At 41.9% G+C, this 14808-nt stretch overlaps 1 protein-coding gene across 2 annotated transcripts in view; it reads right to left on the minus strand.

The window, feature by feature from the left end:
- Positions 1-14808, minus strand: part of tmem68 (transmembrane protein 68) — a 61008-nt gene that overhangs the window by 11515 nt on the left and 34685 nt on the right. The window contains exon 5 of one of the 2 annotated variants that reach the window (XM_059981121.1): positions 7010-7070. The exons of the other annotated variant lie outside the window; for it this stretch is intronic. Coding sequence (XP_059837104.1) covers positions 7010-7070 — 61 coding nt within the window. The remainder of the gene's footprint in view (positions 1-7009; positions 7071-14808) is intronic. 2 annotated transcript variants of the gene reach the window in all.

Below are 14808 nucleotides of genomic sequence, written 5' to 3' on the forward strand. Positions count from 1 at the left end.
TCTTTGTTCGGCTCGACCTATTTGTGTGAACAGGCGTTCAGCGTCATGAACATCAACAAAGCCAGCCACAGATCCAAGTTAACTGACCAACACCTCAGATCCATCCTGAGAATCGCCACAACAAAACTACATCCAGACTTTGATGTGCTGGCTAAAAAGGGAGACCAACAACACTGTTCCCACTGAAATTAAAAATAAGTTTCTTCGTTGTGTTATGTAAAAAATGCATTTGAAAATATTTTTTTCAATAAGCCTTACATGTTACATGTCATTTCTGTTAAGTGATGGACATGAGTAGTGCGCAGGTGCACCTACGTTCTCAAAATAAAAAATGCGCTCCAGATCAAATAACGCGCTCCGCATACTGTTCTGTCATTGTGCGGGTCGTTGTTGAGTTTTGGCACAGGGGACAATTGAATAAGAAGGAGCAGGACTCCCTCTCTCCAACATCTCCTGCATCTCCTACGGTTTTTGAAATAAAGACAGTCAGGAGGAGAGTGATGATGATAATATCTTGAAGGATATCAGAATTTTCAGTGCTTTAAAATAATAACTGTTACTATTAAAAAAAGCTGTATTTTATTCATTTAATTTTCAGTGTTTTAAAAGTCATTTCAATAAATAGCTAAATACCATGGGACTTCAAAGACAGATATTTTGTTGTAATGCATGTGTTCATTTTCAATTGAAATTAAAGCACATGTTTTCTACATATCCCATGATATTTTATTTTCTCTTATGAGGTGTATTACCAAAACACTCCGTCCATCTGCTCCTGGTCCGGCCCCCCTGTCAAATCTTAGAACCCTTTGTGGCCCAAGTCAAAAAGTTTGCCCACCCCTGGGCTAGGACATCTGTTACTGATAACAGCCTGAGAGAGAGTTATGTTTATCCACCATGTTATGTCTCCCGAAAGACATATGGCTGCGGAGAGGGCTGTTTATGTGGTACCATCCTGCTCATTAAAATTCCTCAGTGGACAGCCAGAGTGGGATGGTTTGATGGGTTAAGTCATTCAAACCTGATTGACACCGGAGACCCCGTGAGTGGGGATAAAAGTGAGGTCTGGGGTGACACCCCTCAGACGCACCAGGAGACACACCAGTGAGCATCAGAAACCCACGAGAAAGTGTGGGGCATCGGAGACCGAACGAAGGATCGGTCAATTTTAACTCAGTGTTTATAGCCAGGCCGGTGGGGGCTTGTGTGTGTGTCCACCCTTGCCTGGGTGACGAGTCCACCACGGAAGAATGGTCTAGCTAAAGGACAGAGGGGTCATACTTGAATGGCCACAACAACACATCGACGTATCAAGATCGTAAAGGCAGGTTTGCAAGACAATAGCTGTCACTGTTTGATCGCTCTCTCTCCAACAATTACAACACATTGACCAACAACTACCTCAGCCTGTACGAACTGAACTGAACTTTATACTCACATATGACAGTTCATTATCCCCTAGACAATGATAGAGCTTGTTTATTTTTGATTATTATTATACCCACACTTCTAGGTTTAGTATTGCTAACGTGTATTATCTGTATATTTGCATTGATATTGCTATGTATATTTTACTAATAAACACTGTTGAAAATAGTACCACCAGACTCCAACGGATACTTCTATCTTTGCTGGTAAGACACCCAGTTACGGGGTACATAACAAACTGGGGCCTCGTCTTGAGATTTGATACCAATTTGGAGGGCCAGTGAATTGGGCTATATGTCCAGACTTTGATCTGGTTGCGTGGGAAACCAGACGGGAAAGCAGCAAAGATGGATATAGACACATTTTTAGAAAATCCGACTTTGAAGGCGCTAGAGGATGCCAAAAAGACGGACTTGGTGAATACTGCGAGACGATTAAATCTTACAGAGGTGAAGTCGTCAATGAAAAAGTGGGAGATACGGACGGCCATAGCTCAGTATTACATGGATAAGGATGTGTTTTCAGCTGGGGTATTGGATCTGTTCCTGGAAAGGAAACCAGTTGATGGAATGGTTCAGTTAAGAGTTGGAAAGGTTAAGGTTGGATGTGGAACAGAAGAAAAGGGAGTATGAGCTCCAGCTAAAGGAGTTAGAGGTGAAAAGGGAAAAGGAAAGAGCTGAGCTAGAGGCAAAAAGGGTGAAGACAAGCAGGCTGGCAGGAAGGTTCCTGGCTTGACCTGTTACAATTGTGGAAAGGTTGGTCATATTGCATCTAAGTGCTTTGCTCCGAAGAAGGAGACAGGAAAAGGGAAAGCAGCAGTTCCTACAGGGTGTATTGATTCGATCAGTATATCGACGAGAAAGGCCAAGGTCAGAATTACCGAGAGACGGCGTGGACGTCCTTCTTGGTAATGATTTAGCAGGTGGTGAGGTGTGTTCAGCAGTGAAATTAACGAGCAAGCCTGTGAGTGCTGAGGACCCGGCCCTGGATTCTAAGATCTATCCCGCATGCGTGATCACTTGCAGCATGTCGAGAAAGGCGGCTGAGAAAGAGGACAGTTTAAATGAGTCCAGTGTTGATTTGGCCGAGACATTTTTACCGACCCTGTACCAAGAGGGGTTAGGAGATGGTAAAACAGAGAATAGGGAGGTGAAAGAGAGTAAAGGAGAGGAGGCAAACCTACCCTTAGCAAGAACAGAATTTATAAAGGAGCAGGGACGTGATGAGGGACTGGTGGCATTGAGAGAGTCAGTTCTTGCTGAGACAGAGATTGAGACAGGCCTTCCTTACTGCCTGAAGGAGGGTGTGTTGATGAGGAAGTGGAGGCCCACCACGGTGCCGGTCGATGAGGATTGGGTGGTGGTTCATCAGGTGGTAGTTCCGAAGGTGTATCGGGACGAAATTTTGAACTTAGTTCATAAGGGACCTCTAGGTGGACATTTGGGAGTAAGGAAGACAGTGGATAGGGTTATGAAAGATTTCTATTGGTCAAACATGAGAAAAGATATTGCTGATTATTGTAAAAGGTGCCATACATGTCAGGTGGTAGGAAAGCCAAACCAGGTTATCCCTAAGGCACCTCTCAGACCAATACCCGCTTTTGAGGAGCCTTTCTCCCGAATCATTGTGGATTTTGTGGGTCCTTTACCTAAAACAGCGAGTGGGCAGCAGTACGTCATAACCATGATGTGTGCCACTACACGATTTCCAGAGGCTGTGACTCTGGGGAATATTAGGACCCCTGCGGTGGTGAAAGCCCTCATTAAATTCTTTACCACAGTGGGGCTACCTAAGGAAATACAGTCGGATCAGGGGAGTACATTTACATCCAAAGCATTTCAGCAAATGATGACCCAGATGGGAGTCAAACGAACTTTAGCTTTGGCATACCATCCGGAATCTCAAGGAGCGTTGGAAAGATTCCACGCTACACTAAAGACCATGATTAAAACTTACTGTCAGGGAAACGTTCGAGACTGGGATGATGCAGTACCACTTCTGTTATTTGCAGTGAGGAATACGGTTCAGGAATCTCTGGGGTTCAGTCCGTTTGAGCTTGTTTTTGGTCACAGGCCCAGAGGACCTTTAACCCTACTTCAAGAGAAGTGGTCTAGTCCGAACGTTCAGGTCAGTGTGATTGACTATGTTTTAAAATACCGGGAAAGACTCCATAAGGTATGCGTCTTGGCAAAAGAAAATCTTAAAGACTCCCAGACAAGAATGAAACAATGGTATGACAAACGAACGAGACAGCAAGAGTTTCACGTGGGCGATAAGGTTTTGGTCCTATTTCCTGTAGTCACCAACCCCCTACAGGCAAGGTTTCAAGGACCGTCTAAAGTGATTAAGAAAATAGACTCACTGAATTATGTGATTGAAACACCTGATAGACGAAAGCCGAACCAGTTGGTTCACGTGAACATGATGAAAGGTAATCATGAAACGACCCCCGCGGTGGTCGGTGCAGTCACGAAAACTGATGAGGAGAAAGGAGTGTAGAGGAGGAACCAGAGCGGTTTGAAAAGGTAAGTATAGTACCCACCAGATTAGAGAATTCTGTTATTTTAACAAACCTTGCTGATAAAGTCAATCACTTAGAGCCTGAACAAAGAGAGCAGTTAACACAGCTCATTAAACGACATACAGATTTATGTCCAGATGTTCCAAGGAGGTGTAAAGGAAGCGAACATGATGCGATTGTTACCTTGACCCAGCCTATTAAACAATCCCCTTATCGGATGAATTCGGAAAAGAGCAAGCTAGTAGAAAAAGAGATTGAGCATATGCTAGCTGCTGGTATAATCCGCGAATCCTCTTCTGTGTGGGCCTCTCCCTGCATAGTCGTACCAAAACTGGACAGTCCCATAAGATTCTGTACCGATTACATAAAGGTGAATGCTCTCACGCAGACAGATGCTTACCCTATCCCTAGGGTGGATGATTGCATTGATAAAATGGGGAAGGCGAGGTACATCACTAAGATTGACTTGTTAAAGGGGTACTGGTGCGTTCCTTTGACAGACAGGGCTCAAGAAATTTCAGCCTTTGTCACCCCATCCGGGTTTTACGAGTACAATGTTTTGCCGTTTGGAATGAAAAATGCACCAGGGACATTCCAGAGGATGATTGACACAGTGATAAAAGGGTTAACCAACACCAAGGCTTATATTGATGATGTGGTAGTTTGGAGTGACACCTGGGAGGAGCACATTGAGGCTGCAGAAAACCTGTTTAAAAGAATGTCTGCAGCCCAACTTACAGTGAACCTTGCAAAGAGTGAATTTGGTCATGCCACAATCACGTACTTGGGGTATGTGGTAGGACAGGGGCAGTTGGCTCCTGTGCAAGCAAAAGTGCAGGCTATTTCCGAGGTTCCTGTACCCACCAGTAAAAGGGCACTGAGAAGATTTCTGGGCATGGTGGGATACTACCAAAAATTCTGTAAAAATGTTGTAGATATTGCCCTCCCACTTACAAAACTCCTACGGAAGGAGGAAAAATTTGAATGGAGCAATTCTTGTCAGGATGCTTTTGAAAAGTTAAAAACCATACTGTGCCATCACCCTGTGTTAAAGGCACCTGACTTGTTAAAACCCTTCTCCCTGGCGACTGATGCAAGTGATGAGGCTGCAGGGGCAGTCCTATTCCAGCAAGCAGGGGATGGGGTGGAGCACCTGGTAGTGTATTTCTCTCGGAAGTTCAATGTGCACCAGAGGAATTACTCTACCGTGGAAAAGGAATTGTTGGCACTTGTTTTGGCGATACAACATTTTGAAGTGTACATTTGTTCAGCACAAAGACCCTTAATTGTTTATACAGATCACAACCCGTTGGTATTCCTGGCTAACATGAAAAATAAAAACAGGAGGTTGTTAAGTTGGAGTCTGATGCTGCAAGAATTTGACATTAAGATACAGCATATTAAAGGAAGTGACAATGTAATCGCTGACTGCTTATCTAGATACTAAGTTGAATGTATATCTGTATTGCTCTGTAGTTAAAAAAAAAAGCCTTTCTGTACTTTGTTAGATTCTGTAATTCTGTAAGACTCTGTATTAGTTAATTTTCCCCTTTGGTGAAAATTCCTAGAAGGATGGGGGTGTTACGGATGAACAACTCTGATGGGCAGAAGGGTGCAGAGTTGCCCATGCCCCCCCTTTGGAGAATTGCAAACTGTTACTATTTCGATGCTGCTAATGAGAGAGTAAGAGAGACAAAAGAAAACAGGCCAGGACATCTGTTACTGATAACAGCCTGAGAGAGAGTTATGTTTATCCACCATGTTATGTCTCCCGAAAGACATATGGCTGCGGAGAGGGCTGTTTACGTGGTACCATCCTGCTCATTAAAATTCCTCAGTGGACAGCCAGAGTGGGATGGTTTGATGGGTTAAGTCATTCAAACCTGATTGACCCGTGAGTGGGGATAAAAGTGAGGTCTGGGGTGACACCCCTCAGACGCACCAGGAGACACACCAGTGAGCATCAGAAACCCACGAGAAAGTGTGGGGCATCGGAGACCGAACGAAGGATCGGTCAATTTTAACTCAGTGTTTATAGCCAGGCCGGTGGGGGCTTGTGTGTGTGTCCACCCTTGCCTGGGTGACGAGTCCACCACGGAAGAATGGTCTAGCTAAAGGACAGAGGGGTCATACTTGAATGGCCACAGCAACAACACATCGACGTATCAAGATCGTAAAGGCAGGTTTGCAAGACAATAGCTGTCACTGTTTGATCGCTCTCTCTCTCTCACTCTCTCTCCCCAACAATTACAACACACCGACCAAACACTACCTCAGCCTGCATGAACTGAACTGAACTTTATACTCACATATGACAATTCATTATCCGCTAGACAACGATAGAGCTTGTTTATTATTGATTATTATTATACCCACACTTCTAGGTTTAGTATTGCTAACGTGTATTATCTGTATATTTGCATTGATATTGTTATGTATATTTTACTAATAAACACTGTTGAAAATAGTACCAGACTCCAACGGATACTTCTATCTTTGCTGGTAAGACACCCAGTTACGGGGTACGTAACACAATACAATATGAAGTAGGCCTTCCGGCCTTTCAACCACGCTACTCCAGCAACTCCCGACAAATGCTAACTTAATCATGGGACAATTTACAATGACCAATTAACCTACCCAGCACATCATTGGACTGTGGGAAGAAATCGGAGAACTTGGAGAAAACACACGCATTCCACAGGGAGGAGGTACAGAGACACCTTACACAACAGCACCAGAATGGATCGCCAAACAGCGGGACAGTGTCATGCTAACCACTGCATCACCCTATACAACACAATGCAGTGATTGAAATCCACATCTTTCCCAAGATTCATCAACAGCTGTTCACTTGGTCTGAAACACATTGGAAACTCCAGAAAATAATGAAACTGGAGCAAAATGGGAGCTGATGCAAGATGGTGCCATCATTTCATCAGATATAACTTCAATGTGAATATTTTTTAAAATATTGCTAACACTTTATTGCTATTGAAGTGTTGCTAACACTTCAACTGTGCACTTAATACTCTGCAGAACAACTCTGAATCTACTTACCAAAGCATCCAAATGTTCTAAATCCTTCTCGAATATTCCGCGTAAACATAGGAATAATGGGCTAAAATTGTAAATAATCACAAAATTAAACAGACTGTTTAAAACGGATTACAAAAATATTTCACAGCTCTGAAAATTTTTATGAAATACATCTTAAACAGTAATAACTTTGAAGAGCTGATTCATTGAGGAATTAATAGGAAAAAGTTCCATTTAAAATCAGAGGAATGCAGACAATAAACATTCTCAAATTCTTTTTCTTCCCAGACATTCATGAAAACAGAATGTCCCAAAGAATGAATGACAATTAGAACGTTAAAACCCCAAAGCCCCCTCCTCTCCCTCCCATGCACAAGCAGTAGACTCTCCCCCACACATTTCCACAAAAAAAGTATGTAACCGCCACCCATCAAGCATGCAGTAGCAAGAATTCTAAAAAAGACCATGATCTGCAGTGTGACAAAAACTAATCGTTCACCCAACAACTTAACATCCAAAGGCTCTCTATCTCCCTAATAAAGGGAAAAGGTGTTCTCTTTTCACAAGAGCAAAAGTAAAACATTAACATGCCTTTGCACTATTTCAAAGACTTGTGGTCATAATATGTGTTATTTACAACACAGAAAGCAAGATTCAAGCAAAAGTCATATTCAAATAGGTTCTTCTGAAAAGACTTTTACATGAAAGAATGTTTTAAACTAACCAATGCAAACAAACATCCAAAAACTTTTGAATGGAACATTCTTTTAAAATTAAGGTATTTTTCATTGTGATGTTAATATACTACACGTTCAAACTGTTTTTAATGGTACAACACTGAGTCATGTCATCTGCAGAAATTCATGATGACTCAGCAATAATTGGGTTAATACAGGGCCCTGGTGGCGGACTTTGTCAAATGGTGCAAGTTGAACCATCTGCAGCTCAACAGTAGTAAGGCAAAGAAGATGGTGATGGACTTTAGGAAGACTAAGCCTGCGCAGCTCCTTGTTACTATTGATGGTGAGGATGTGGATGTGGTGAGGATCCACAAGTACTTGGGAGTGCACTTGGATGACAGACTTGAGTGGAGCACCAACACAGAAGCTGTGTACAAGAAGGGTCAGAGTCACCTCTACTTCCTTAGGAGACTGAGATCCTTTGGAGTATGCAGACCTATTCTTCACGTGTTTTACAAGTCTGCTGCCTCCAGTACAATCTTCTATGCATTGGTGTCCTGGGGCAATGGTATCAACACGGGTGATGCCAACAGGCTCAACAAACTGATTGCAAAGGCTGGCTCTGTTATAGGAGTCAAACTGGGCACATTGGAGTCTGTGGTATAACAAAGGACACTACAGAAAATCCTGGCAATTCTGGACAATGTTTCTCACCCTCAGCATGAACCCTTGGTTGAACAGAACATTTTTAGTAATAGACTAAAACAACTGTACTGCTCCAAAGAGCACTATACAAGGTCACTCTTACCCTCTGCCATTAGGCTCCATAATGAGACAACCAATAGTGATGATCCCCTCTTGTTAGACTGTTTGAGGTAACTTATTTTTAATTCTTTCTTATTTCTCTTCTAGTAGTTGTATATTTGTAATTTCATTTGGGATCAACAAAGTATCTATCTGTCTATCCAAAACCTGTCCACAACAAACACAATTCCTGAGGTTCTAATAAAGCCAAATTAACCTCAAGACCTCAGGATGCTACAATTAAGTTAACATGGGTACTTTTCCCAACTTGGGCATGTACTTCTTATCCAATTATGGAAAATGTTACTGTATTTATCACCAGATGCTTATGGACACAACAAGGCTAACCCGTGGTTGTGAAGAAATTGATTGCTTCACCAATAGTTTGTTTCCAATTAACTTGATGGACAAATTGTAAATGCAAGGCTATTAATCAAAGGTAGCAATTACTTCCAGGAGGCTTTGATGTAGAAGAGGTCGTAAGATTCTCCATGTCAAATCAGAAAGATTGAGCATCGAGAGGGTAACTGAAAGCTTAAGAAAGATTAGGATTTTAAAAAGGTCAGCAAGAGACCAAAGAAAGTCAATGAAGTTCAAGGACAAAAAACCACCAGGCTCTTATACAGCAGATACACCCCATAAAGTTTATGCTGTTATGGGTGATGAACAGACCTGATGGACAATGGGGTACAGAGTTAACTATTCCCCTCCTGAGAACCACGAACTATTACTGTTACTATGCTGACCATGAGAAAGAGAGACGGAAAAACACGCAAGAACATTGGCGACAGATAAGAGAGAGGGGAAAATTGCTGATTAACCGTATTGTGACTCCTTTTTTTTGAATTATTTACTGTTTCGCTGCAAGGACAATAGTTTGCTCATAAACATTCCTCAGTGGACTGAAGGAGTGGCCTTATTTTATGGACACAGTCATTCAGGGGTGATGGATCGCTGAGTTAGTAGGGATAAAAAGACAGGTCTGGAGAGACACCCTCCAGCACGCCAGTGGACACTGATTGAGTGTTGGAACCCACAAGAAAGGTGGGGGCTTCGAAGACCGAACCAGGAGGTCGGCCATTAAGGCTATCAGTGTTAACGCAGGGCCGGTGGGGACTTGTGTGTGTGTCCACTCATGCCAGAGTGACGAGTCCACCACAAAAGAACGGTCTAGCAGACGGATGGAGAAGTCATAACTGAATGACCACACCGTTATGACGGATTAAGAAAGCAAAGGAAGGTTTGCCTGACTGCAGATGTTACATCTCGCTCGCTCGCTCTCTCTCTCTCTCTCTCTCCAACGATTACAATACAACAACCATAACTACATCAGCACTTATAAACTGAACTTTATACTTTTCTATGACAATTTATTTACCCCTAGACATCGATACAGCTTGTTTATTATTGATTATTATTATTCCTACACTTTTAGGTTTATTACTGCTAACTTGTTTTCTATGTACATTTGCATTATTGATATGGTTTTGCTTATTTTTTATTAATAAACACCTTTAGTATAGTACCACCAGACTCCAACAAATTCTTCTTTCTCTGCTGGTTAGACACCCAGTTACGAGGTACCTAACAATGCATAAATGCAGGATGCAATAAATCCATAACTAAAGCTGACCTTTTCCCTTCATCATTTTTTTTTGCAATGGGAGATACCCTCTTTCGCTAAACTAATAGGAACATTCCAAAACTTGAACATTGCTATTCTTGAATTGACAAGAGCTGCCACAACTCAACCAGTAAAGTTGTATGACTGCTGAGGTTTAAAACTAAGTTCCAATTTAGAGCTCAGCATAAATTTTACAAAGACTTATTTTAAATTGCAAACCATTAAACTGAATCCTGGCATTCCTGAATCCGTTATTTTTCCTTTTCACAAAAACTCCAGAAATCTGTTTCATTTATTTTGAGCGGGTTTTAGAAATCCTGTAAACATGTTCACCAGTGATCAAACATGAAGTCCAATAGATTCTCAAAATTGTTTTTAATTTCAAAAATATCTATCCAGTTAAAAGAGTTTTCATCTAGGTCCTTCTCATGATTCTTTCATACAACTACAAAAGCTTTTGATAGAATAAAATAGCTTAAATCACAAGATCACCTTTTAAAGAACTGTTTTAATACAGTCCTGATGATTGTAACATTGTCTTGCAAGATAATTTGAAAGACTAGTAATGCAATCATTTGACATCAATGAACAAATATCAAAATAAAATGCTGATAAAGACCAATCAACATGAATTAAAAAGTTCCGAAGTTGACAGGACAGAGAAGTGAACTGCATAAACGCATGCTAATTTGGTCCAACAAATTAGATTTCCCCAATCACTTAGAAAACATAGAAACAAAGAAAACCTACAGCACAATACAGGCCCTTCAGGCCTCAATGCTGTGTCGAACATGTACTTACTTTAGGAATTACCTAGGGTTACCCATAGCTGTATATTTTTCTAAGCACTATGTACCTATCCAGGAATCTCTTAAAAGACCCTATTGTGTCTGTCTCCACCACAGTTGCTGGCAGCCCATTCCACGCACTCACCACTCTCTGCGTAAAAAACTTACCCTTGACATCCCCTCTGTACCTACTTCTAAGCACCTTAAAACTGTGCCCTCTCGTGTTAGCCATTTCAGCCCTGGGAAAAAGCCTCTGACTATCCACACGATCAATGCCTCTCATTACCTTATACTCCTCTATCAGGTCACCTCTCATCCTCCGTCGCTCCAAGGTGAAAAGGCCAAGTTCACTCAACCTATTCTAGTAAGGCATGCTCCCCAAAACAGGCAACATCCTTGTAAATCTCCTATCTGTACCCTTTCTATAGATTCCACTTCTTTCCTGTAGTGAGGTGGCCAGAACCGAGCACAGTACTCCAACTGCGGTCTGACCAGGCTCCTATATAGCTGTAATACTACCTCTCAGCTCTTGAACTCAATCCTATGGTTGATGAAGACCAATGCACTGTATGCCTTCTTAACCACAGAGTCAACCTGCGCAGCAGCTTTGAGTGTCCTATCGACTTGGACCCCAAGATCCCTCTGATCCTCCACACTGCCAAGAGTCTTACCATTAATACTGTATTCTGCCATCATATTTGACCTACCAAAATGCACCACCTCACACTTGATTTAAAATATTGATCCTGTTCAAAACTATAATGGGCTGGATCATGCTGGACTATGCTCAGTGCACAACATTGCACAGGAATTATATTACCTCAAACTAAAACCCATATTATTGTATTGCGTAAAATGACTGAAGAGCATTAAATCTAAACCAGAAATCCTAGAGTGGCCTAACATTCTGACCAAAACAATATATTTGAGGTTATGTGAAGAGCCACAAAGGAATAAGGATAGAAATGTTGCAGCTCTATAGGACCCTGGTCAGACCTCACTTGGAGTACTGTGCTCAATTCTGGTCACCTCATTATAGGAAGGACATGGAAACCATAGAAAGGGTGCAGAGGAAATTTACAAGGATGTTGCCTGGATTGCGGAGCATGCCTTATGAGAATAGGTTGAGTGAACTCGGTCTTTTCTCCTTGGAGCAACGGAGGATGAGAGGTGACCTGATAGAGGTGTACAAGATGATGAGAGGCATTGATCATGTGGATAGTCAGAGACTTTTTCCCAGGGTTGAAAAGGCTAGCACAAGAGGGCATAGTTTTAAGGTGCTTGGAAGTAGGTACAGAGGAGATGTCAGGGATAAGTTGTCTTTTTTTTTACGCAGACAGTGGTGATTGCGTGGAATAGGCTGCCAGCGGCGGGGTTGGAGGGGGATACGAAAGGATCTTTTAAGAGACTCCTGGATAGCTACGTGGAGCTTAGAAAAAAAGAGGGCTATGGGTAAGCCTAGGTAGTTCTAAGGTAAGGACATGTTCAGCACAACTTTGTGGGCTGAAGGGCCTGTACTGTGCTGTAGGTTTTCTATGTTTCTATGAAATGTTTGGATGTTTAACAGTCAACAGTCAACATTCAATGACTAACATCACAGATACAGGCTAACCCATCAATGCAGACCAAAATGTCCATCTAAATTAGTCACATACGCCTGCATTCAGCCCAAATCTCCAAGCCTTTCCTTTCCATTTATCAGTTAAATGGCATCTAACTGCTGTTATTATATCTGCCGTTACCACTTCCTGTGACAGTTCATTCTGTATATGCACCACCCTCTGTGTGAAGCAGTTGCTCCTCAGGTCTCATTGTAAGATTTCCATTTTCACCTTAAATTTCTTGACAAATTCTTAAACATGTAATAAAAACAATTAGAAAGTGTTTAGCTAAATATCATTTAATTAAAGGCAGCTTTTTATTTTATTCTAGCTTCCAAAGCCAATGCTGGAAAAAAGTGGCACCTGCCATTAAAGACCCTCATCATCCAGGACATACATATATACACACACAAAAGTCCTATGCAAAAGTCCTGGGCACAAATTTGTAGCTCGGGGCCTTAGACTTTTGCACACTAATATACTTGTCAACGTGGAGCAGAGAGGGAGTTTGTAAACCTGGTAGGAGAAAGGACGTTGGGAATCGTGAGGGTGGAGTGCCACGGGAGGGATGTGGGAGAGGAGGAGTACCAGGAGATAAATTCTGATGTGGGTGCAGAGACACTCAGCCCTGAGACATAAGGCAAGGTCATTTGCTTCCAAACAATAGGTTTATTGATCATTACAGAATGTCTCTCTAGTTCTTCTTGCTCCCTCCCCTCTCCCTCCCCCTTTTCCCCAACTATAATTCCTCTCTCCCTGCCTCCTTCCCACTTTCCATCCACAATAGAGATCCATATCAGCAGGTTTATCATCACTGACATATATCATGAAATTTTTTTTTTGCGCCAGCAGTACAATGCAATACATAAAATTACTACAGTATTGTGCAAAAATCTTAAACACCCTAGCTGTATATAAATGTGCCCATGATATTTGTAGCTTGTGTGTGTGTGTGTATATACACTATTGTAATTTACAGTTTTTTTTATTACATATTCGCAATGTACTGCTGCCACAAAATAACAAATTTCACAACGGATTCCTGTGATATTAAACCTATTTCTGACTCTCAATTATAGGCTTAAAAAAGTAAAAAAGAGAAACAAAATTACATCACCAGCATGACCAGGACTAGGATGTGGTATCCTGCAAGCACCAATGAGGCAAATACAGCATGAGATTTGGCAAGCAGATGGAAATTTAGCATTCATTCAAGAAACAGCGTATGTAATAGCTGTGACTGCAGTAATAACACATAGCTATCAGTGGACTACAATATTTAACCTATTGTATTTAATGCCATAGCATCGGGCAGCTTACTTGAAAACAAAATCTGGATGTGAAACTTAAATCACCAGATAATGGAAGTCTCTGGTCCCTTCCTGTTTTCCAGAAGAAACTGAATGGATGCAGGACTGAAGCTGTTATATCTGTGTAACATGCTGTAAGGTTTCACTGCCAATAAAATGGTTTCTCTGTAGCAGCAATATTTTGGTTATGACTAGAAATAACAGGGTTTGGAATGCTGGGGCTATCCAGTGAGAGAAATGTTGTTCTTTCTTGTGAGTCTGCAAGAGAGAGCTTCGCAGACTTTTGCCGGGGAGAGATGAGGAGAGAAGATGCAAATGGAAAGAGCTGGTAGACCGCCTGACGGAGTGGACTTGGAGAGAGGGTACGAAGGTCAGCGATGATCGGAGGAAGTCAATGGTAGACAACTGGCTTATCAGTGAGCTCCAACATTGTGCAATAGACTGTTTCATGAGAATCGGCCCTTTTTCTTTTTTTTTGTTTTCTTTACCAACCATATAGTCAAAGTAAGAGTTATAAAGCTCAATCACTTAATCCCATATTGTGTACTGTATTTTTTTATTTCAGGGTACTGATTTGTAACGGGACACATCATGCAGCATCCACCCAAACGAGATTTCTTAAGTTTGGCCAGGCCGGGGGGTATCAACCCGTATTAAGCTGCTAGCCGAAGCTAGAGTTACAATTGTGGGGGCTACGCTCAGGATTGATTCCGTTGGATGCTGTCTGATTACCCTGAATAATGAACCAGCGGGGTAGCTATTTTAACTCCGGATGAATTGTTAATTTGCCTACTATGTGCCGTTAAAGTTGCGATTGTGGACGGAGGTTTGATAAAATGGCTGGCATAGCTCTTGTTTTAATGCATACCAGTGCGGACGTAGTGGTAGCTGGCAGTGGAGATTTCAAAGACATGGTTCAAACGTTTCTGAGGAGTGAGGGGAAAGAGTGGTCGGATTTGCAATGTCTAATTAGTCCACGTCCACCGATGAAGTGTGAGAATTCTGAGTTAGTA

The sequence above is a fragment of the Hypanus sabinus genome, chromosome 1 (assembly GCF_030144855.1).
Source record: "Hypanus sabinus isolate sHypSab1 chromosome 1, sHypSab1.hap1, whole genome shotgun sequence".
NCBI classification, from domain to species: domain Eukaryota; kingdom Metazoa; phylum Chordata; class Chondrichthyes; order Myliobatiformes; family Dasyatidae; genus Hypanus; species Hypanus sabinus.